General features: G+C 37.0%; 2 protein-coding genes and 1 long non-coding RNA gene across 3 annotated transcripts; 1 reads left to right on the top strand and 2 right to left on the bottom strand.

The window, feature by feature from the left end:
* The first annotated feature begins 7955 nt into the window (after positions 1–7955).
* LOC132058611 (uncharacterized) lies at positions 7956–11245 on the top strand. The gene is made up of 4 exons (XM_059451067.1): positions 7956–9131; positions 9324–9494; positions 9959–10049; positions 11187–11245. The coding sequence occupies exons 1-4, from the start codon at positions 7956–7958 to the stop codon at positions 11243–11245; spliced, it is 1497 nt and encodes a 498-aa protein (XP_059307050.1).
* Positions 11246–11522: 277 nt separating this feature from the next.
* LOC132058610 (uncharacterized) lies at positions 11523–12252 on the bottom strand. Its single transcript, XM_059451066.1, has 2 exons — positions 12044–12252; positions 11523–11907 (listed from the first exon to the last, which is right to left on the bottom strand). The coding sequence occupies exons 1-2, from the start codon at positions 12250–12252 to the stop codon at positions 11523–11525; spliced, it is 594 nt and encodes a 197-aa protein (XP_059307049.1).
* Positions 12253–18332: 6080 nt separating this feature from the next.
* On the bottom strand, positions 18333–24502 carry LOC132058067 (uncharacterized). The gene is made up of 2 exons (XR_009415177.1): positions 22960–24502; positions 18333–18647 (listed from the first exon to the last, which is right to left on the bottom strand). It is a non-coding gene; the product is annotated as an uncharacterized LOC132058067 (long non-coding RNA).
* Positions 24503–25424: the final 922 nt, after the last annotated feature.

Genomic DNA, 25424 nt, shown 5'->3' with positions numbered 1-25424 from the left:
CATGTGTATGCACAAAGAACCATAGGCTTGCCCATTATGTACATCTCCACTAATTAAGTGTGCTCGAATAGAATCAAATAGGACTTTAACGGGTTGTAATGTTGGCTAAGGGACGGGTAGGAAAACTATATAATAGTGACTTACACTTCCCTAAGCACTTTGCAATTTTAGACTTCATCACCCACTATTTTCTACACCTTATTTTATTTTTCAGCCCTCTCTTCATCAATTATTTTCACTAGTAATTCTCATCATATCAAGAACGCTTCAATTTTTTTTTAATTTTTTTTCAAGCACTTTTTCTCCTATTTTTTTTTTTCACCTTCTTTCTAAGAGAGCCTTTCCATCACTTTGCAGCTATCATTGGTCACCATTTTTTCATGACCATCCCTTTTCTTGATTTATCAATTAATATCATAGTCTATTCTACGGTGCTAAGGAAGCGGTGCAAAAACCGAGGGGATTAAACAAAAAGGATCAAGGCAAAAATACGGCTAACAAATGAAAGGCTAAAGCTCGAAAAGGGCTAACTAGTGGTACAATTTAAAAAAGGCTAAAATTTACAAGACATATCAAAAGAAAGCCTATAATCATCTTCTAAACGGTAACACTTTTTTATTTCGCTTGATAACATGCGGGGCAAGTTCTAGACTATGGTGCAAAACATGGAATATATGCGATAAATCCTACCACATGGCACAAGTCTCGATTAAATGGATCAATTTTACTCGAGGACAGATAGGATCATGACGAACTACAAAATAAGAATAAGTTATACACAGAGTCACAATCATGAGCTAGGTGTCAGAAAGTCTGATATCTTTTTGATTACTCAAGCACTCACAGGAAAGTACTACTCAAGTTCAGGCCCAAATATGATAGTATCAACCAAGTCAAAAAGGGTCTTTCTTTTCTCTTCTTTACTACTAAAAAAAAAAAATATTATCCTAGAAATAAAAAATTACCCGGTTCAAAGGCCCCCCCTCGGGAAAGAACCGAGGCCATAAGAAAACCAAAGGGGGCGGACGATGTATGCCGCTAAAAGAGAAAAAGAATCTATAAAAGAAAAATAAAAGAACGAACAAAGAAAGAAATGCAAAAATCTTTTTGCATTTTTATTAGTTTTTTATTTTATTTATTTATATATATAAGGCTAAGAAATTAAAAAAAAAATCCTATGGCATAATCATCCTTGACCTCAAAAATCGGAAGTACCCACCCCACACTTAAAAATATGCATTGTCCTCGATGCATTTATAGTAGAGAAAAATTAAAATAAGGGTGAGAAATACTCCCGAGACCTACTAGGCCTAGCTAGCAAGATAATCCTCAACATTAAGGGTCGGGATGACCCCACACTTAAGCCCAAACATGCTCTCAGCTTTCAACTTCAGGGTACTCAGACTTCCCCTAATCTGCAAAACAAAACAATATGTGACACTATAAAAAAATAAAAAAATAAAAAAAAATCTAAAACTATTACACATTGGGTTGCCTCCCAACAAGCGCCTTAGTTAATGTCGTGGCATGACGTGAATCAACTTTATCGCTTTTCTCGCCATTTGGAGCTAATGAACTGGGCACCCAACATTGATTCAAGTTTGTGACCACGAGCAGCGGGGGGTGGTAAATAGATGACCACGCCAAATAAAATATTTTTCATCTTACACTTCTTGACTTTCAAGTGAGGAATGTCATTTTGCCTTCTTGAATTTTCAAATTGCAAAATATAAGGCTCTTGAACTTCTTGAATTACGACATCCACTTTTTCCCGGATTGGAGTCAACACCAACCATATTTTTCAGAACAATTGTTGACTCCAATTTATTTTTTTCTTTGGCATTCCCAATAAACTCATCTTCATGATTTACCCTTTCATCTTGAGCATTAGGGAGTTCATAATGATTTGCCCATGGAGGATTTTCTTCGTCTGTCATCAAACCAAGTTGGAGACTAGTGTCCAAGTATTCTTCCAAGGCTTTTTGATTTTCGTTACCCTCACCAAGCAAGCACTCCATCATGAGTTTGAACTCACCAATTTGGCCATGCTCACAATAAAAATCACTACTAAACAAGTTTTCATGGAAAGATGCCATTTTTTTTTTCTAAAAATAAAATAAAACATAGAAAACAACTATACAAAATATTCACAGGTTCGGTTCAAAGCAAGTTAGCTTATTTCCTAAATTAGCCAAAATACGCCAATTGTTCCCCGAAATGGCGGCGCCAAAATTTGATGCGCTCAAATTACACCTATTAATGGTATAACGCGGACGTTGTCAAATATAGTAACCCAACAAGGTTGGGGTCGAATCCCACAGAGAACAATATGTAGGCAATTTAAGAAGATTAGGAATTATCACTAACAATAGCTAGACCGAACGAATCAATGGTGGTTTTTGATAAGGTTTTGATAAAATACGGAAATATAAATTCTAATATAAAAAGCAAGTAAATTGATCAATGGCCACAAGAATGGAATAAAGGAAACTACTTCTCAAGTAACGATCCAATATATTTCACGAATTATAAATAATAGCAAGTTTATTTTATTTAGTCTCGGATAATGACTCTAAATTAACTTCTCCCGAAGATTAACTAGACTACCCAATTGAAGATCCCTCAAGCAATTAGGAGCATTAAGAACACCCGAATATGGCTACAAGTGGTATCGCCTATTCCTAGGTCAATTTCCATTAGATGAGGGTTAACGCCCCAAATTCATGTTAATTATTCTATCCCAACCCCGTTCTTCCTCTTCCAAGTTTCAAACAAAGTAAATGGGCAAGTCCTAGGGTTAGCTACTCCCTTGAGAAACGTTGAAGAACAACAATAATTAAAATAACAATAACTTACTTGATTAAAAATAATGCCGATCAATAAATAAGCACAACAAGAGTATCAATCTTAATTGTCACCAAGAAATTCCCATTAACAAGGATTAAATAAAAGAAAGAATATTTACGTAGGAACCCTAGCCTCCAAACTTGTGTTTTATGCCAAAGATGTCTAAAAATTGTGGCTTATGAAATATTTATAGACATAGGAAAAAGCTCAAATAAAATAACTGAGTCCAAAATGAATTGGGAAATAATTTTAACGCAAATCCCTTCCCTGCGTCACAAGGCCTGCAGCACCGCCTTAGTCACGAGCTTCATTCTGCCAAGTGCATAACTCCTTTTTTCAATTGTAATTTTTGTAAATGTAATATAACTCCTCCACTCATTGAATAATCATTATGTCCCCTTCTTCTTTTTCTTGTGTTCCACTGCCTCTCGTTTTCTTTTCTCTTCCACTTTTTATTCAATTTTGCTCTAAATCTCTTCATCTTCACACCGCTTTATTTCTACACGGTAAAAATATAGTATTAAGCACAAATCAATATAATTAATACTCAAAAGATAATTAAAAGCACTAAAATGTGAGACAATAATGGCTAAATATAAGCAATTTTGGCCGAACATCACACCCCCACCCCTTGGTGGGCTCCTTTCCTCTGCCCCACTCCTTACTGGGATCCTGTCCTCACCACCAACCTCCCTAGCTCCTACTTCACCTGTTGTGATGGTTGTCACCCCAACCAATTATTCTTTTAACATATCAATTTTTTCGTCAGCTTTCTTACTGGAAAATGGCTCAAGGTCCTTCATGTATTTTTCCCTTTTTTTTCTGCATTTGTAGGAATCGGAAAGGTGCACTACTGCATAGAAAGAACAAAAAATTCAATGTTATGATCTTCCTTTATAAACAACATCATGTTTACAATCAATATAATTATTAAAAGCAAAATAATAATAATAAAAAATTATTTAGTTACCAGGAATGCCCACGGGAAGCCGTAGAGGTTGTATTCAGATTTTATTGGTTTTGCAAGATACTCAACAGTCAAAAGATAGCTTTTGAGACCCCACGGATATTCGTTGAAGACAGAGGGCTTGCAAGCTAGCTTGGTCATGTCGGCATCAACACCTGATGATATATCTCTTGCACATAAGATGCAGTGATAGAACCTTTCACTTGCCTTGGTTTGGTTGTTTCAGGTGATTTGATCTTTTCAAGGAGGAAATTAGCAGTAACAGTTTTTCCTTCCTTGGAAACAAATTCCCATAATGGTTCACCCTTCTTTACTCGACTAGCAAATGCCTCTTCAGAAGGAAAGGGGTGACACCGTAGTCCCGTCATCAAGGCAAATTCCCTTAATCTAAATCACACAGGCATATTTTCCTATTCAAACCACAGCTCCATCTTTTTCTGACAAATGATGCGTCGGAGTAGAAGACCATGAACTATTAACGACCCAAAATTTACTCGCTGCATTGGAATATCCATAAAATGCCCAAAACAACTTTTTTTGAACCTATCTAAAATACCTTGTTCTACCAGAACTCCTCTGAATTCAAGAAATGCTTTTCCTCCTAGAGGTGACTTTACAAAAATCTAGCATGGAATATCACCGTGCGCGGAATAATGTGTCTTGAAGCTATATTTTGTAAGATCAATGGACTTTATGCATTCGGGAATCTCAGTATCAGAATCATCGAAAAAGCGTACATGATTATAAAATTGATTAATTAAAAGAAAGTATAAAAAAGCCACAAACATATGTTGTTTGAACTGGTGGTAGTTTAAACAACCAGTTGATGCTTAAATAACAACTGTTTGTTTACAATAAACAATTACTAGGTGTTTAAGCATCCATCAGTTGTTTGAACTGGTGGTAATCTTCTAAAAAAATAGTAAATGGATGCTAAAACACCTACTCTTTGTTTTCACTAATGACAATTTAAAAAAACACTCACATTTGATCTTGAAGGGGCAACATTCTCATCATGTAATACTTTTTTTCTTTGTTCGAAAAGTACATGATTTGTTTCTTGACCCTTTCTTCTCCACTTTCATTTTCTTCTTGTTGATCCGTTGATTTCTCATCTTCTGCATTTTCTTCTCCACTTTCATTTTGTCCTTCCTGATGCGTTGATTCCTCATCTTCTACACTTTCATTTTTATCTTCCTGATCTATTGATTCCTCATCTTCTACACTTTCATCTTCTCTAACTGAACCACGAGCTGATGAGGTCAATTCTTCTGTTTCCTGAGCTTGTGGAAACCTATCCGCTTCTCCAGCAGAAGCAGACTCCTCTTCCGTTGACCTAGCCTTTTTTCTAGGCCTTCTTTTATAAACTTTTTGATTTTTTGTTTCCATTTTATCTACATACATAAAGCATCATAAAATTGTCAACAATAGACCAAATGAATAAACTTCTCGAAGTTATAAAATAAACACAAGTTGTTTAAACAATATGTGATTGTTTACACATAGAAGAAATTAAAACAATAGCGACCACAAAATACTTAGAAATTAAAACAATATCGGCCACAAAATAAAATATTTCTTGCAAGCATAGAGCTAAATATAACACCAATTTAAAAAAAAAAGAATTTGATCAAGCATCTTAAGATGCTAGAAGTGTTTTAATCATTTTTTCCATCAAGCATCATTATTTGGGACTACGAAACATCTTACGCTAACAAAAGTTCGTAAAAAAAAAATCTTTCTAATCATACTTTTTCCTCCATGAATTAACAAGAAAAAACACCCAAGAAAGTGCTAGAACAAAATCACCAACAAGTTGTCTTAGCCAATCATAAGCCAAATCCTCGAGCTTCCTCTCAAAATACACTCTCCATAATCCCATTGCTACATGAAGACAAACACAACCTTTCGCGAAAAAACTCTGAAATTCCCTCTCCTTAACAAAAGACACCACAAATAACAATAACCCAATGACACATAACATCAATCCAACAAATAAATCAGATGTTTTAATCACCAATTAGTCATGTGGGATTGACCCTAACAACTTTTTGGCTGTTTCAATACCATGTCCAAGTGCAGAAACTTCATTCAAATAGAACATTGTTACAACTGCTATTAGTGAATGTAGAACACAAACTATGAAGAAAGCAAATGATCCCATTCACTAAAATTCACAAAATCCCAAAACCCATTTTTCAGAATTTGCAAAAAGATAAATCTTTTTGAGACTCAAATTGATTTTAGACTAAAACCGAAACTCCTTTTTTAGAGTTTACAAAAAGAACAAATCATATAGAGACCCAAATTGATTTCGGACTAATTTATAATAGTGAATGGTAAGATAAAGTTTACTGGATCGATCGACCAAGAAAACATAGGAAAAACAAAAACCCCATGTCTTAAATGAGCATAAAAACAACAGAAATTAGAATAAAAATAAATGCATACCTCAAAAAACTCGAATTTGCAGATAAAGAATGTTTTTGGAGGAGAAACCAGTAAAAAAAAATGGTTAAAGAGAAAAGAGTGGAGAGGAGATAGAGAGAAGAACGGGAAGAACAGAAGAAGAGAAGAGGAGATAAAGAACGGGCAGCTTTGTTTTGTTAGGTTTGGAACATTGATTTATTACAATGTTTTTATATTTTAATTCTATCTCCCAAGTTTTTAAATATTTTAATTCAACCCCAATCTCTTCATAATTATATAGTTATGACAAAAGAAAAGGAAAAAGAAATAGAAATCCCTTATTGTGCATTCCACTCTCAAAGAGCCTTTTTAGCTCATTTTCCCATCTTTGTGAGTTTTAACTAGGGGTGTACAAAGTAAACTGACAAACCGCACCAAACCGATAAACCGAGTCAAACCGAGAAAAAAACCCGATTAGTGGTTTGATTTGACTTGGTTTGGTGTTGGAAAAAAAAAACTGACCATAATTAGTTTGGTTTGGTTTTAACTAAAAAAAGTCAAACCGAACCAAACTAACCGACATTACATGTATTCAAATTTAAAATATTTTATACATAAAAATATTTATTTGTAATGTAATTTATAAATATTTCTTAAATTTTTTCGTAGTTCTTTAACTATTATCATATTATTTAAGCTTGAACTTCGAATTTTGAATGTCAATAAGTTTTATATCCTATGGATGTTAGTAACTCAAATAAAGTCCAACTCAAATAAAGTCCAAACCAAAACTAACTCAACATTAATACTAACAAAAGAAATTCAATTTATCACTAGGAATGACAATAATGTTGGATATCTATTCTTCGCTTTGCATAATTTATTTAGAGAGTGAAAAAACATAACTTAAGTTTTATTTCTTTGTCATGTAATTAATACTTATTAATGCCGTACTTATTTTAGCATGACTTAGTATTTTTAGATTATGGTCATTTTCTTTATGACTTGTTAATTAGCAATATTTATTTTGACCAAATTTATTAGCTTTTGTTGAATATTTTAATACAATGTCATCACTCTTCTCACATTTTGTGTTATTTTCTTAAGAAACACTTTAATTATATAGTTGTATCTTACTAGAACTAAAGAAATATTTGAAGTAAAAGTTATATGTTTCGTATCAAGACTATTCCGAAAAAAAATCCGAAAAACCCGAAAAAACCCGAGGTTGAAAAACCCGAATTTTATTGGTTTGGTTTGGTGTATAAATTTAAAAACCAGACGCAATTGGTTTGGTTTGGAGTTTAAAAAATCCGAACCAACCCGGTCCATGTACACCCCTAGCTTTAACTCTAAGTCTCAATGCTAAGGTGTGAAATACTCTAATCTTTTCCTTTTCTGATGGAAATTAGCCTTTCTGTTTACTAACACATCAGAATCTTATTTGTTCCTTCTTATGCACATGTCTCATGGTCTTTTCCCTGGACTTTTGAGGTTATGTGTATGCCTAATAAAGCTGAAACCTTTTAATATTTGGAAATTACGTAATTAACTTCACAACTTTTAAGGGAAGTTGTGACCAACTCCAACAAGGAATGGGGAGTTGTAGTTGTAGGGAACAGGCTGAATATATAAACCTTGTGGTTCCTTTAAGATTGTAATGTAACTTATACGAGAGCCTGCAGTTCTTAGAATTGAGAGAATTAAGGTTCGATTAGTTCTTCTTTAAATTATGGCGGAAATAGTTGCTAGAAAGGATAGAATATCAGAGTTGCCTGTACACATAATTCATGACATCTTACGTCGTATTCGTCAGAACGGGCTTGATGAAGAAACTCGAACTCGTGTCTTGTCTAAGAGGTGGAATTTAATTTGGAGAACGCGACCTGATCTGATCTTTCAATCCAGCCACTATAGTCTCTTCACAAATTTGGAGGATTTTGTTAAATTCGTTGATGATTCCTTGCAGCCCTATGTCAAGCAAAACTTGAGCATTGAAATGCTCCGCCTCACACAGCTTCATCCTCGGGAATTGCCTTGTCATAGTCATGTGGATCGCTGGTTGGAATTGGCAATTAAACTCCACGTCAGATTTCTAGAAATTGACGCAGCTTGGTTTGGCTCATCATACTACAGCATACCTGATTCTATTTATGCAGCTAAGACGCTGACTGTATTATACCTAAGCGGGTGCAATTTTGGAATTGATAATAACTCCACCAACAAATTGCAAGGATTATTTAGTACATGTTCGTTAATCAGGGACTTAAAATTAAGTCGTTGCATGGGGTTCAAGAATTTGCATGTTTTGGGCCTATTATATCTGGAGAATTTGGAGCTAACGAGGTGTAAAAAACTCGAGAAGGTAGAGATCTGGGCTCCAAATCTTAAGCAATTCGTATATGCCGGTATGCCTTTGGAAGAATACCCGAGGACACTTGAACCAGAATTGTTGCCATGCACAATTGATATTTTAGATGGTCATAAAACTTTAGAATATCTCCACTTGGAAGCTACCACCATGGCGGACCAGCAGTTCGAATATCAGTTATCCATGTTTCCAGCCCTTGAAGTTTTAGAACTCACTGGATGTTATGTAATGAAAAATATAAAAGTTGTGAGTGAAAAACTTAAGAGATTCACATTATGGCATTGGCAGGATCTGGAGCAAGTGAACGTGCTGGCTCCGAATCTAATGGCATTCTATTTTGAGGGTTGCAAAATGCCCTTCTCGATCTCAACTATGGATCTTTCTAACCTGGAATGTGGCAGACTTGATTTATCTCTGCAGCCATCTGATTCTTACAACTTTGGAGATGTGGACACAAGTTGGTACAAGAATCTTCTATGCTTCGTTCAAAAGTTCAACTATTCTAATGGCCTGAAATTAGTATTTCATTGTGAGGAGGTGATTTCTTTTCTTTTACTTTTCTCTTTCACTAGCTAGTTGTACTCTATGTAGGATTTATATCTCTGTGGAATTGTTCTCTCTCTTCAGTTTTCTCCATCATGAACTGGACTTCAATTTGCTTTAATTACTTGAATTATGCATTGTGCAACTTGTCTAGTTAACATGCTTTGGCGTGTGCACAATATGCAGAGTATTCTTATTTATGAAGCTCCAAGAGCAATTCTGCTTCCACCGACTCGAAAACTGGATCTATACCTTGAGAGTCCTACGACGCGTCTTGAGTCATTCGTCAATGATATGATGTTTGCTCAGCCCAAGATAATATCCATAGTGCATGGCATTGACAGCAAAATTCTCCAGGTATAAACATACATTATATCCCAGAACGACAGTGTCTAAGTGCCTTTTCATATGACTTGGTATTCTCATACCATAGTCCCTAAGTCGCGCGTATAAACATGTACAATGCAAAAACACTATATGGTATGACTGTCTCATAATGATAAGACTTTGGAGCTATGACATAAAGCAAATTTTGAACCACCTTTCTTGCTAAACTAAGAGCCTTCTCCTCTATATATATGTGTCGTTTTTTTTAATGACGGTGTTGTTCGGGTCAGCTTGCGCTCACCTCGAGGTAACTCTACCCACCAAGGTTGGATAGATGAGAAGAAAGACCTAATATTTTTTGTCTCCACTGGGATTTGAACCTGAGACCTTATGGTTCATAAGGTCTCATCCCACTTCACTGACCACTAGGCCATGCTCTTAGGTGCTTTTTGCACTAAATTTATATCTGAGATTTTCATGCCTTTGGAATACAGATTTTACATGAGATGACAGCAGCATACACGAAGAAGCAAAACATAAGGCTTAAAGAAGTCACTAACTACAAAGGCGCAGCTGAGGATGGCGGTACGTCTCGTTTGTGCACTTGGATGAAATCCAAGTCTCTAATTGAACGGATTACTACTTTTAATTTTAAATGGGAGTAACCTTCTTTCCTCTAGATCTCTTCTTTGATCTTTTATATAATATTAATTGCAATTTGAGTTGTATATGGAGTTCTGGAATGAATGCACGGCCCCTGTTTTGGCCTAAAAGTGTGTGATTAACTTATGTGGAGATACAGATTTGTTGTTTTGCTCAATTTTTGATAGCACTACTGAATTATTCGGTAATGAGGTAATGAAGTGTCTTGAGTAAAAACTTTTTCAGTTGGTGTCATTTGATTACAAAGATAAGTAAGAAATAATCTAAATATATAATCAAGCATTGTCACCAATGTTTGGTTGTTTTTTTCCTTTTCCACCACATAGCATTAAGTTATTGAAATGTTTGGTTCATGTCTTATTAATTTTTTAGATAATTTCAAAATACCTTTTCGCGTGTTTGACTCTCTAACACTAACTTCTTTGTGGTATGTGATACATTACTTTCACTTTCTTAGTTTTTTTCTTTTTTTTTTTTTTTTTTTTTTTTTTTTTTTTGGGGGTGTAGTGATTATTCTACCCATTTATTATTAACTGAAAATCTGTAACCGGATCAGTTTCGAATGGTATGTGTTTTCACATGGTTCTCCGCACGTGGTAGTCCAGTACAAAATCTCTCTCAGATGGTTTTTCAAAGCCTTCTAAGTTGTCTTATTGATTTGCAATTTGCACTTTTATTGCCAATCATAGTAGGGTATCAGTATTTCTTTAGCTTACCAGTAGTAGCGGAGTAGTATTTGATATAGGATGCTGCCATATATTGATGCAGATTGGGATTTCTAGGGTAAAAATTAAGAACAGCTACAGCTAAGGAAAAGAAGAAAAAGAAATAAGCAACAATAACGATATATCTGATAGATGAAAATGAGAGGAATACAAGGCATATATGTCAGTGCTTGTGCTCACTACAGACAAAACACCATAACTAACTTATAGGGGAATAATAAATACGATACTAGAATTAATATAAACTCGGGGGACTAAAGCGTGAAAATCACAACTTCTTATTTATTTCCTTCATTAACTACTTAACCGACTGTACTACTTCCTCTTGCTGCAGTACAACTCGTATCAGTCCTTCCCCTTAAAATCTTCCTTGACCTCGGAATAAAAGGCTGAAACCCGAGGAGCAAAGCATTGTAGTCTTCCCATGTCGCCAAATCTTTTGGTAGTTGTTCCCATTGTACTAACACTTGAGGCACAGCCTTATTGCCTTTTGAATCATTCTTCTTTCTAACACCTTAGGCCCGGTTGAGGGCGGTAGGGACTAGCAAGTTCAACACAAAGGATGGGAGAAAACGGATGGTAGTGTGTGACAAGGTTTTAGTTGTGAAACATGGAATGTGGGATGAAGAAGTAAGTGTCTTGGCAAGGATAGTTTGTATGCTACTCGATCCTATTCTTTGTAATACTTGATAAGGGCCATAATATTTGGCAAGGCCTTGTTGAAATTTCGTCCCGCATAATGTAACCGCCTATAAGGTTGAATTTTTAAGTATACCCAATCCCTCTTGAAATCGCATGTCGACCGATGCTTATTAGCTTGGTCCATCATTCTCTGTTGAGCTCTCTTGAGATGAAACTGTAGAAGCTGATTCTTGAACTCCCTTGTCAGTAAACTTCTATCAACTTCTTTCATGCCTGATTCTCCTGCTATATAGGGTAAATGCATAGGTGGAGGCTGTCCATAAAGGGCCTCATAAGGAGTGGTTTTGTATTGAGTTGTGGAAAGTGGTGTTGTACCACCATTCCACAGTAGCAAGGTAAGAATACCAATCCTTCTGAGATTCAGAGCAAAAGCACCTCAAATAAGTTTCTAAACATCTATTGATCACCTCTGTTTGACCATCGATGCAGGGGATGGCATGCGAGAGGTGTTCAAAGTGACTGAATATAGAAAACAATTCTTGCCACAACTTGCTAGTAAATACAAGGTCCCTGTCACTTACAATGTCTTCAGGCATCCCATGAAGTTTATAAATGTTCTCCATGAACAATTTAGCTATTTCACTTGCTGAATAAGGATGGGATAGACCAACAAAGTGAGCATATTTGGTTAGTCTATCTACCACAACCCAGATAACAGTTTTTCCCTTAGACTTAGGTAAACCATCTATGAAATCCATGCTTACACTTCCCCAAGCCTGTGTAGGCACCTTCTAAGGTTGTAACAATCCAGGGTAAGGGGCATTATCATATTTATGTCTCTGACAAACATCACAACCCTTCACATATTCTTGAACATCCCCTCTCATCCCCTTCCAATAAAATAATGCATATAACTTCCTGTAAGTGTAATCCACTCCACGGTGCCCTCCCAGAGGTGAATCATGCTAAAGAGTTATAATTTCTTTCCTCAATTGTTCCACTGGTCCTACCACCAATCTCCCATTCTTTCTTAATTGATCATTAAGGAAAGTATACCCCTTTTCTGTCCCACTTCCAGTTTTAAGAGTCTGTATCAATTCAAGTATTTCTCCATCTTGCTCCCAACTCTGCATAACCAGCTGTAGCAAGTTAGTCTTAATTGTGGATAGTGTCATTGCAGAAAACTCCACTAATGGCAACCTAGATAATGCATCTGCAGCCTTGTTTTCCTTCCCCTTCTTATACTCTATGCTGAAGTCATACTGCATAAGTTTGGTAATCCACTTGAGCTGTGTTCCAGTGTGTAATTTCTATTCCAACAGAAATTTAAGAGCCTTCTGGTCTGTTTTGACAATAAATGTTCTCCCTATCAAATACTGTGACCATTTGTTAACAGCCATCACTAGAGCCAATAATTCCTTGTCATAGACAGACAAAGTTTGGTGCTGAACAGACAAACCCTTACTGAGAAATGCAATGGGTTATCCTTTCTGCATCAATACTGCCCCAATACCAATGTTGCATGCATCTGTTTCTACAACAAAGATCATTGAAAAGTCAGGCAACACCAATACAGGTGCTGTTGTGAGTGCCACCTTGAGCTTCTTGAAAGCCTCAGTTGCCTTTTGATTCCACATAAAACTATCTTTCTTCAACAACTCAGTAAGAGGTTTACTGATAACCCCATACCCCTTAATGAACCTTCTATAATAACCTGTTAGACCTCAGAACCCTCTCAACTGTTTGAGAGTCTCAGGTACTGGCCAATCTTGAACAGCTTCTATTTTTTTAGGGTCTGTAGCTACCCCTTCTGCTGATATGTAGTGTCCCAAGTACTCTACCCTTTCAGCAGCAAAAACACATTTACTTCTTTTAGCTAGCAACTGGTTCTTCACCAACAGTTCAAAAGTAATCTTAAGATGCACCAGGTGGTCTTCCAAGGTTTTGTTGTAAATTAAAATGTCATCAAAGAAAACCAAGACAAATTTTCTTAAATGATATTGAAATATGTGATTCATAAGACTGCGAAACTAGATGGAGCATTAGTTAGCCCAAAGGGCATGACTAGATACTCAAAATGTCCGGTAATGGGTTTTGAAAGCGCTTTTGGCAATATCAGCTGGTGCTATCCTAATCTGGTGGTACCCAGCCCTTAAATCTATTTTTGAGTAGATTTGAGAGCCTCCCAATTCATCCAACAGTTCTTCTATAATTGGTATTAGAAACTTGTCTTTTATAGTTCCCTTATTTAAAGCTCTATAGTGTACACATAGTCTCCATGACCCATCCTTCTTACCAACTAGCACCACTGGTGATGCATATGGACTTGAACTGTGTTGAATGATCCCTTGCTCCATCATTTCCCTTACCATCTTCTCTATAATGCCTTTCTGTATTGGAGAATATCTATAGGGTCTAAAGTTAACAGGATTGACCCCTTCAAGCAATGGAATATGGTGGTCGAAAACTCCCGTTGATGGAGGAAGTTTCTGAGGTTCCCCAAAAATACATTTATACTCTTCTAACAACCCTGTCACAGCTACTGGTTCATCTTCTATCACAATTTCCTCCTTTTTGTTTATCACTATTTCAGCACTTCTCACTTTTATCATGAAAAACTGAGAGCTTACCTCAGTCATTTTGGTGATGGACCTTGCTTCTACAGTCTTAAACTTGGGTTGAATCCCTTGTAATTTCAGCAACTGTCCTTGATATTCAAATTCCATAAAGAGTTTCTGAAAATTGAACTTGATATCTCCCAAAGGACACAACCATTGTACTCCCAATACCATATCACTCTTGCCAACAGGGAACACTAAGAAGTCATCTTGAAACATGGCCCCTTGCATGAACCATTTGAACCCTTTACATAACTTGTCAGTAGGTATTCCCCTTCCATCAGCTACTTGCACCAATTGGGCTTTAATTGTTATCACCTCACACCCCCGTCTTTTAGCTGCTTCCTCATCAATGAAGTTGTGGGTGGAACCACAGTCTATGAAAACTTCTATAGGATTTTGTTCATTAAATCCCTTAAGTCTTAATGTCTTGTATCCCATAGTGCCATTTAAAGCTTGCAATGATATGGCACAACTTTCCAGTGTTGTTTCTTCCACACACTCCTGTTCTATTGGATCCTCTTCTTCTGGAACTTCTAACTCACAATCCACCAGTTCTTCCCCTTCCTCTAGTTTCATGGAAAATAGTTGTCTCTTAGCTTTACACCTGTGACCAGGTGTATACTTTTCATCACATAAAAAACACAATCCCTTTGATCTCTTTTCATCCAATTCTGCTGGGGTCAGTCTCTTCCTTCTATTGGTATCCATCCTTGCATATGAACAGGCCTTCTATACCCCCTAAAATTTCCCTTCTGAAAGGTGTTTGAACTGTTACCAATAGCTGGCTTAGGTTGAGAGTGAACATATCCAGAAGTTATTCCCTTAATTGCCTTGCTTTGAGCAGCAAAATTAGATTCATGTAATCTTGCCAAGTAGTAAGCGTGTGGCAAGTTACAAGGATTTCCAATCCTCACAAAGATCACTCAATTCAGGCCTTAAGTTGTTCAAAAATATACTAATTGAATGTTCAACAGATAAGTTCAGTCTAGTCATGACACTATCAAAAGCTGCCTGATATTCTTTTACAGAACCAGTGTGTTTCACCCTCATCAACTCTGTCATAGGGTCAGTGTATTCTGCACCAAATCTATCAGCGAGTGCATACAAGTATTCTTCCCATATGGGTAATGGCAAGTGAGCTCTTGCTTTTATATACCCTTGATGCCATTGTAATGCATCACCATCAAAATGAATTGCTACTAGTTTCAACCTCTGGTGGATGGAAATGTCTTCTACAGAGAAGAATTGTTCCACCTTATACAACCAGGTTCTTAAGTCCTCCCCGGAGAACCTTGGAAACTCAATTTTGGTGTACTTAGTGAATGAAGGAATAGGAAGGTGGATATTGTGATTGTTTTGTACTGGATTAGGATAGGGTATTTGCTGACTAGTGTTGTAGTTTGGTAGTGGTGATTGGGCTACAGGAATTTGATGGTATATGGATGATGGAATGTGAGTAGGTTGATAAGTGCTTACATATGGAATTCCTGAATTAGAGTAGTTAGTACCAAGGGTTGCACCATAGGGCAGGTGATTATAATTGGAGAACTGTGTTGGTTGAAATTGAAATCCTTGTGTGGGTGGGGCTGAATAATTTTGATTCTGGAACATGGGTTGAAACCCTTGTATAGGTGGAACTAGGTAATTATTGGGTTGAAACATGGGTGATTGGTGGAATTGAGGCATAGGAATTGACTGTATGGGTAACGTGTGTTGGTGGTTCGAAGTCTAAATTCCTTGGGTGTGAAAAGGTGATGAGATTTGGGAATAAAGAGGTGCAGAGGTTCCATTAACAGTACTAGTGACAGCATTAACAGACCCAATTGCGAGTGAATTAACTGGTAGATTAGGAGCTTGACTATAACTTACCCCTGCTGCTGCTGAATTAGATGGAAGCATGAAAGAGCAAGACCCAATCGAAAGTGGTGTATCCGATGGGGAATACAGTCGTTCCCCATTGTTCACTGCTTCCTTGTCTCTTTCCGATCTCCGATCAATGTTGACTGCATCTCGGAGCTCACGTATTGACTGTTCTTGAGCTCGTCGAGATTGTTCCTGCCTCTCTTCAAATTGTTCTTGTCAACTGGTAAAATTAGACATCTCGGATGACAATTTTTGTAACATAGTCACCATTTCTAACATTTCCGACGACATTGATACCCACAGAGCCAAGATCTCGCTTTCCGATACCACCGATGCGTATTGAGATTTCTAGGGTAAAAATTAAGAACGACTACGGTTAAGGAAAAGAAGAAAAAGAAATAAGCAACAATAATGATATATACTGATAGATGAAAATGAGAGGAATACAAGGCATATATGTCGTGCTTGTGCTCACTACGTACAAAACACCATAACTAACTTATAGGGGTGAATAATAAATACGATACTAGAATTAATATAAACTCGGGGACTAAACCGTGAAAATCACAACTTTTTATTTATTCCCTTCATTAACTACTTAACCGACTGTACTACTTCCTCTGCCTTCAAAGACAACTCGTATCATATATCTGTTGTATTTTTTTTTCTTCATCTGGGAAAGAGACAATCCAAGCAATTTTCACCTCGACATTTCTAATTTAACTTTGAAATATTAAATGATAAACAAACAAGCAACATCAAGTATTATAATAGAGTTCGAATCAGAAAGAACAAATTTGGATTGAAAACAGATTTTTGATAATGCGTTTGGTCAACAGATTTCACTAATAGAGGATAGATAAATTCACCAAAATGCGTTGCTCAAAGTTGTATGGCTGATCGTTAAATGCTCTTGATGTGCATGCTCAATCACCACCATTAGTGATTTACAAGTGGTATGCTCATGTTTTGCTGCAAAATCAATTGATGCTTCTCCAAGAATTATTCGTTATGTCAAAAGAATCATCTGAGAGGGTAAGGTGCTTAAAAAACATTGCCACAAACCGAGGTTTCCTCTCTGTTGGCCAGTGAACGAGAAAGCTACGCCTTCTATATGCATCTTGACCAAACCATAATGCCTAGAGTGAAAGAAATTTACCATTGTTACCTGCCAATAAATCAATGTATATTGCGGTTTGATTCTCGATAGAAGTCCTGGAACAGAACTCTGTCTTCCTCCAGAGCACGAGTTTATTCTGTGGAGAGGAAACACAAGAACGACTAATTAAATTCTAGGTGTTGCATAAGACTTCCAGTATTATTTCCATCTGTCATTGAACTTTTCTTTATGTTAAAAAGTAAACAAGGTAACTAAGTTTTTCAGTTCAATGACAGTTTTGTATGTTAATGTCAACTAACTTATACTTTTGGTAGGTTTGGTATAGGTCACTTAAAACTTTTGAGAATGGTAACATATCTATTCTTCAACACAAAGATTGTGTTGGCATCATAACTACAAGTACAAAAAGTAGAGAAGCTTGTCTAGTCTTACAAAACCTCCAAAAGTTGTAATAACAGTTCTGCATCTTCTACATTACATTGTTTACACCAAAAATGAAAGCATAGGTCACGTAAACTTAACATGTATGAATAGCCACAAGTCGGCAGAATAGTACATAAAAGGATATAGGGGAAGGCCAACATCAATTCAATTCTGCATTCAAGAGGTTTTTTTGCGTTGTAGTCTTGTAGAAACATTTGGTGTACATGCATTGAACAAGCCATTGTGTCAAATTCAATGGCCTTAGCCCCCCAACGACCTCTTTTGTCCGCAACCCCCAAAGTCACCGAGTGGTCATGTGAATTGGGGGGGGGGTCTACGTTTTATCCCTTTCACAACGTTCTGTCACTTTCTCAACATTTTCTAGAACTAAGTCCATGGCTCCACTACAATAATTACAACTGGGCAATCTTATAGTCCACTCCTATTCCAAATAGTATTCTCAAAATTCCCCCAAGCCGGGCCACTGCGTGGGCATGACAAAGGACCCAAAGCAGAGTGACCACTCCATCAATCAAGTTCGCAACTGACTAATAGAACAATGTCCATACTAAAATTTTGTCCATCCTCATCAAGACATTCTTACAACAAGACACTTAAAGGTTTGCCCTAGCAATCACTAAAGTGGGTGAAAACCATGGAGAATCAAGGTTCAAATCCTAATAGAGACAAAGAACACTATGTAATTTCTCTGCCCAGGCCTCCGTGGGCAGAGTTACCCAATAGGCAAGCTGGCCCAAACACCATCATTACAAAACACCCACACATTCTTACGACTCTGAAAAGAGAGGAATTAGGGAGCTAAAACAATCTTTTTCATTTTCACGCATAAACCAAGTAATGGTAAAGCAAATACAGATTTAACTTCCAAAAAGATGCATCCATTTAGCACCCCATCGAATGTGAGACGAATTGGCATGGAAGATCAAGGTCAATATTAGCAAAACAAAAGTGGAGATAGGTTTTTGTTTAGCATGATGATCAAGTAGTATGAACACAAAGCTCCAGCTTCGAGGTGCAGCAAAAAGGTCAAAAGTATCTCATAACATCCGGCCCCTCAACATGGCTTCTGCTTTCCTTACCTGCTTCAGGGGCCAATGATGAAAACCTGATCAAACATGGAAGATTGGTGTTATACGTATCAAATCAACGCCCCCCAAACCAAACAACAACATACAGTGTAATCCCACAAAGTGGGCAACACCCTCGAACATAAAAAAAATCAAGCTATTTTTTTAGTTAGCTTCCACTTTTAATATATCGTATTACTCAACTTCATCATTTCCCAGGCTAATATTTACGTGCTAAAATGCAACTCTCAGGAACGCAGGCATTTTAACCGGTGCAAACAATTACTATGGAATCCTTTTCAAATAAAATATTTTGAAAGGCAAAATCGATCTGGAGCTCACCTTGGAGTGAGGCAAAAAAACCTTAGGGCAGAAGTAAAAGTGTAACAACCCGATATTTTTTTCAAGTGTCTAGAATGACTTCTTTATTTGTAGCTTATTTAATTTTAGCAGGTTTCGTATCGAAGCGGATATTATATTCCTATAATATATATGTAGATTATTATTAGAAATATTATATTTGTTTATGATATAGTATATGAAAGGTGCATGAATTAGTTAAGTTAGGGAGTGAGTGGGCCAAGCCCACTATTCTGGTTACTGTGCACGTTATATTTTCAAAGGGTAGAGGGAAAATACAAGAAAAAAATTATTAAATTACTTCTAACCTAAAAGGAGAAAAACAGACGGACAGAGGGCATGAAAATTGCTTTGCAATCTGCTAACACGGTGAATTTTTCCAAAGTTAAAAGATTCGGGTACATAGCATGTTGTTGACTTTGATATTTAAGAAATCATGTTGCAAGGGATTTTGTCTTATTATGAAGAATTGTGGGATTGGCAGAGAGAGTGGGGTTCAAATTGTGAAATTGCTTCTTTTTCTTTTCTGCAACTCACGTGCAAACTACATAGTTGCTCACTTTTATTTCTTTGCTCATTTTGTTTCTTTCTTTCTTTTGTGTTTTCCTTCACTGTACTCGATAAACATTATTTATTTTGGGATGTTGGGAGTGGAACACATACATATATAAGTATATTATACAATTATTTGTTAATGATATTGAGATACAAATTTCACTTTTTAAAAGAATTATGGAATCAAGGTATAGAATGTTGAGATTTAATTCTGAACCTAAAATTATAGGATTAGTTTCCTTAGACTAATTTAGATAATTTATTTATGGTATTGAATAGATTGAGGCTATTGAAGATTGTTTGAAGGAAATTTGACACTTCAAGAGAGGTTGCGTTCCGGTTATAAGGCAAGTGAGGCTTAAACTCTTAGTTTACTTGCTTTTCATAAAAAGCATATGGTTTGTGTTGTATGTATGCATTTAAACCATTTAGTTCGTGTGAGTGGGCAAGCATGATCTAAATTGGATAATTTCCAAGTTTCTAAAGTAATGACCGTATGAGTCCTTTAGCGAATTTCGCTTAAATGGATACTATTTATATAAATGTAAAGTTTAGAAGTGGTATTGATTGGATGTATGTTACACTTATCATATCTTCAGAGGGGCACACTTCCATAGGTCCCATTGATGTTCGTTGAGAGATAGATGCTAGAATTTTAAGTGACCCGGGTAAGATGGGGGTAATTAATGCCCTCTCCGGAAGACGGGGTAAGACATAGACAAATATGTACTATGTCCCGTGAGCATAGGTTCAGATTCAGTGTAGTGCATCTATTGCTTGTCCGGGTAAGATGGGGGTAAATAATGCCCTCTCCGGAAGACGGGGTAAGACATAGACAACTACGTACTATGTCCCGTGAGCATACATCCAGATTCAGTGTATTTCATGTATTGCTCGTCCGGGTAAGATGGGGATAAATAATGCCCTCTCCGGAAAACGGGGTAAGACATAGATAAATACGTACTATGTCCCGTGAGCATAGATTCAGATTTAGAGTATTTCATGTTTTGCTTGTTTATGCTTCATGATTTCACTTTAGCTTCGATTTGTATATATTTAATATACTTGTCTTGTGTAATTGCTTTTATGCATTATCGGGGATTTCAAAGACTTGCCCCAGGGGTAAGCTGAGAGTGTCGATGATCTTGCTGGTCTTTTAGACTCACACTTGTTGATGTTGCCTATGTGCAGGTGTGGTTAACGGTGACCAGGTAGCCGATACTTGATTCATTCCGGCTTTGTTCGGTCCGGTTCGAGAGGTGAGCCACCATTAGATCATGGCGGCCTCTTCTTCTTTAGTTGACTTAGTAGTATTCTGAGCTACGTCTCGTACTTTTATATTCAGACTAGTGGTTCCATGACTTAGACATTTTTATGGGTTTTATGGCAAGACTCAGTATTTGTATTTCGCTTCCGCACTTTTCTTTATATTATGAGACTTTGCGTATTATCCATTTTATTCGTTAATTTTCGCATGATTTGCTTAGAGGGTTTGCCTTATGGGTAGAAGCTCGTCAGGTGTCCGGTCACGGCGTGAGTGTCAGATTTGGGTCGTGACAAAAAGGCTCGTCTCGTGAGACATAGCCTCAAGCACCCGGACATATACTACGAACAAGCCCAACACTCAATGCGGCTCATCCCACAGTTTCTCTGCAATTAGGTGTAATTAGCCTAGACCTTCAAATTTCTTAACTCTCCTTGACTCTTCTAAAGTCCTTTTCATTGTTCACAAATCGGAAGTTTGAGAATATTTCAACTCAAAATTAGATCTATTATCACATATTCTCCCACTAAGAACACCATAAGAGTAAATTTAGAGGAAACTTTTGACTGTGAAAAATCTGTCTTAATTTTTGCTAGGTTTTCACTCTTCAATCTCTATATTTGCATATTCAAATCTTGTTTCTCTACTAGAATCCCGTTGATAAATGATAGCAATATTGTCCTTCTGAGGTATGAACTTGTTTATTTCATAGTCAAGTCTTAGTGATTAACATATGCAAATAATTCTAGTCAACGTTTACTCTTTTAGTGATGAATCATAGTATTCTGAGTTGTTTCTTGATTTATTAACTTGTGGGAATCACAACGTGATGGAGTTGTATTATACAATTCAGAATTATTTCTATAAGGACCGAAATTCAATAATGACAAGAGTAGCCTTTTTTTATTAACAGTGGTGTTCAGACCAGCTTGCACCTCGATTAATTTCACAGGATATCTACTACCTCCCACCAGCACAAGTACCATAACTCTATTCACCAAGACTTGGATAGATGGAAAAAAACCAACTAGTATTTTTGTCTCCGCTGGGGTTTGAACCTGAGACCTGATGGTTCTCAACCCACTTCATTGAGCACTAGGCCCCACTCTTAAGTGTTAATGACAATAGTACTCTTTGAAGAGAACTTTAAATTATAGTACTAAAAGTATTTCCAGATTCACTTATTTTTTAAGAGGCACATCTTACATTTCTTTCTAAGTTAATATTCCTCCTTTATTTGTTTAAGTTTTAGGATAGTATCGTTGCTTCATATATCATTGTTGTATTAAATTTTCTCAACATTTAATTTCATCTTTTAATTTTACGATTCATATTTATTTTTATTTTATTTAATACTCGCATTTTTGTTAATTTATCTATTAGCAGATTTAAAGATTAATGGGGCGCGAAGCTTACGCTCCATCCCTTACTAGGTAAAAACCCCGTCTAACAATCCCACCTACACTGATCACATACACCAATGAACTCGTCTAGACACCAGAATCATGCACCAACTTCCTCCCTAGCAATGTATGTGCGGGGGATAAGTGCACGAACTCAAGTGCTAATTTTGAACTGTAAACTTGTGCATGAATTGGCCTAGAAAATAGAGATGACATGAGAGGAAAAAGTATAACAATGTATCCTTCGGTAATAATTCAAAAGTAAAGAGCTACTCCCATAATCGTCCCAATTTATGCGACGTATATCCTTTTAGTCTGTCCCAACAAGAATAATATTTTTCCATAATTAGAAACAATTTAACTTGAAAATTCTCATTTCCACATAACTATGGATTGTTTTTCACGACATGTTTCAAAAGTTTTTCTTTCTTTTTTAAACTCCATGTCCAATCAGACAACGACGAGAACGACAACAACATACCCCTTGAAATCCCACATAGTGGGGTCTGGGGAAGGAAGAATGTACGCAAACCTTACCCCTACCTTTGGGAGGTAGAGAGGCTTTTTCCCAGGAGAGCCTCGGCACAGGGACAACCAGTTCAAAGCAGTATAAAAGACATGAAAAAGTTGCCTGAAAAACAAAGGAGCAGTAACTAATACATAATAATACGATAATCGAAGTATAAGAAACAACAGATAGTTCATGTCCAATCAGACCACCACGTAAATTCAGAGGGAGGGAGTGAGTGCATGTTTATATTTACCAACCTTGTTTGGTGCTCCCTTCGATCCACCAATTAGGATTTCTCGCCCGCAAAATGTTTCATATCAGGACCCACTAATAGCATCTTTGACCAAGCTTCCAAAATCTGCTTATTTTGAAAATTGCTTTTCGAAAAAGTACTTTTGAAGATTAGCAGTTCGTGTTCGGCTAATCAATTTGAAAACTATTTTTGCCAATATTAGAGCAGTAATTTGTGCTTGACCAAGGTTTGAAAAGTGCTTCTAAGGAAAAGCTACGCTACTCAAAAGCACTTATATTTTTCCATAAAAGCTTGGTTAAATACCTTAATTCTCTAAAATAAGCGCTTTTTTTGAAAAAAATTAATACTTTTAACTTCCCAAAAACATGGCCAAGCGAGGCTATAAACCAACTAACAAGAATGATGAAAGGGAGAGACTTACTTGCATGATTCTTTGATTGACAAAATTGAGGACCCTTTTCTACCAATAACACATCCCATTTTCCCGGGTGGCACATCAAGTACCGATAGAATCTCCTCTTCCAAAGTATCTCTTTCCACATTGAGGAACTGCGACGGATGAATCACATTTTAGCAGGAATGCACTAACATTTTATTGGTTAAGATTATCAAGAATTTGATAAGATAACATTTTATAGGAATGAGGATCTACCGGGCAAGGTCTGCACACTCTACCCTCCCCAGCTCCCATATGGTGGGATTATACTGGGTATGTTGTTGTTGTTGTTGATGATGTTGAGGATCTACGGGGCAAGGTAGGAGTGGCCTCAGTGGTAGACAATATGCGGGAGGCGAGGCTGAGATGTTTTGGGCATGTAAGGAGGAGGAGCATAGACACCCCAGTGATGAGGGTCAAGAGGTTGGCAGTGATAGGTCTACTGTCGAGGAGAGGTGATTAGACAGAACATGACACATCTCCAGCTCACTGAGAACATGACCCTAGATAGGATTAGAGTAGAAGTTTAGTAAATAGTCGAGCAGTTTTTCTCTTTTCTGGGGAAGATCATGGTTTGGCACTTTATATGTCTTTACCTTATTCTTCAATTTTATTACTATGTTTGTTTCCTTTACTTTGGCTATCTTTACTATTTTTGTTGTCGATACATTTCTTTTCTTCGAGATTTTTATCTTAGCTTTTTACTCGCATTTTTTTATGACAAGGAACCCACATCCGCTACCCTTTGGGTGCACACAGGGTAAACCCCGCTCTAGTGTAATAGCCCGCAAATAATACAGGAGAGGTAAACCGCACTAGGCAAGCTTTGTGCGACGAGCTCGACCGAGAAAGCATGCAGGGTGTTTCGAACCTGAGACCCCATCGAACCTGAGACCCCATTTGGGAGATCCCCTGCTCAACCAACTCGGCCACCCTTGCGGGTAGCTTTTTACTCATACTTTTCTACTTTTCTCAAACCTGTTTTGATAAACGCTTTTCTTGAGTTGAGGATCTATCGGAAACATCCTCTCTACCCCGCAAAGGTAGAGGTAAGGTCTGCGTACACCCCACCCTCCCCAGACCCCACTTGTGGGATCACACACTGGATATGTTGTTGTTGTACAACTTTCACAGATTAAATTTTCAAGATCAGTCCTATTTTAAATTTATATCTCCAAAAATAGGCCATGTCAATCAGCTTTCCACCTACATGAATCACATCTAGCAAATTGTTGAATCATTTATTTGTGATTCAACTGCAAGAAAATTATGACGGAAATAGGTGATGGAGAGGACAGAATATCAGAATTGCCCGTACACATAATTCACGAAATCTCACGTCGGATTCGTGAATAAGGGCTAAAAGAAGAAGCTTGAACTTGCATTTTGTCTAAGACATGGAGTTCAATTTGGAGATCGAGACCGGATGTGATAATCAATCAATACATCCACGAGAGTTTTATGAATAATTCGGAGAGTTTTATCAAATTCATCGATGATTCCTTGCGCCCCTACCTCGAACAAAACTCGAGCATTGAAACGCTTAGCCTATTGGGCCTTCGTCATCATCCGGAATCGGCCTCTCATATTGATCGCTGGTTGAACTTGGCAATTCAACTTAATGTCAAATCCCTTGAAATTTGCCCGGCGTTTTCTTTGAACTATAGCATACCTGATGCTATTTATGCAGCTAAAACACTGACTGAGTTATCGCTGCATGAGTGCAACTTTGGAATCGATCATCATAGCAGTACCAATAAATTACGACGATTAATTAGTACATGCCCATTTATCAGGGATCTAAAAATAGGTGATTGCACGGGAATCCATAATTTGCATGTTTCGGGCCTAGTAAATCTGGAGATATTAGAGCTATTGGATTGTGAAGGACTCGTAAAGGTGGAAATTCAGGCCCCAAATCTTCAAAAATTTGTATATGTTGGAGCGTCTCTGTACAAGCGCCAAAAGACACGTGAAGTACAACCCCTGTCTTGCACGATTGATATTTTAGATGGTTATAAAATAGTACAAAT

Source organism: Lycium ferocissimum, chromosome 5 (genome assembly GCF_029784015.1).
Source record: "Lycium ferocissimum isolate CSIRO_LF1 chromosome 5, AGI_CSIRO_Lferr_CH_V1, whole genome shotgun sequence".
NCBI lineage: Eukaryota > Viridiplantae > Streptophyta > Magnoliopsida > Solanales > Solanaceae > Lycium > Lycium ferocissimum.
This window is presented reverse-complemented; position numbering and strand designations above follow the sequence as displayed.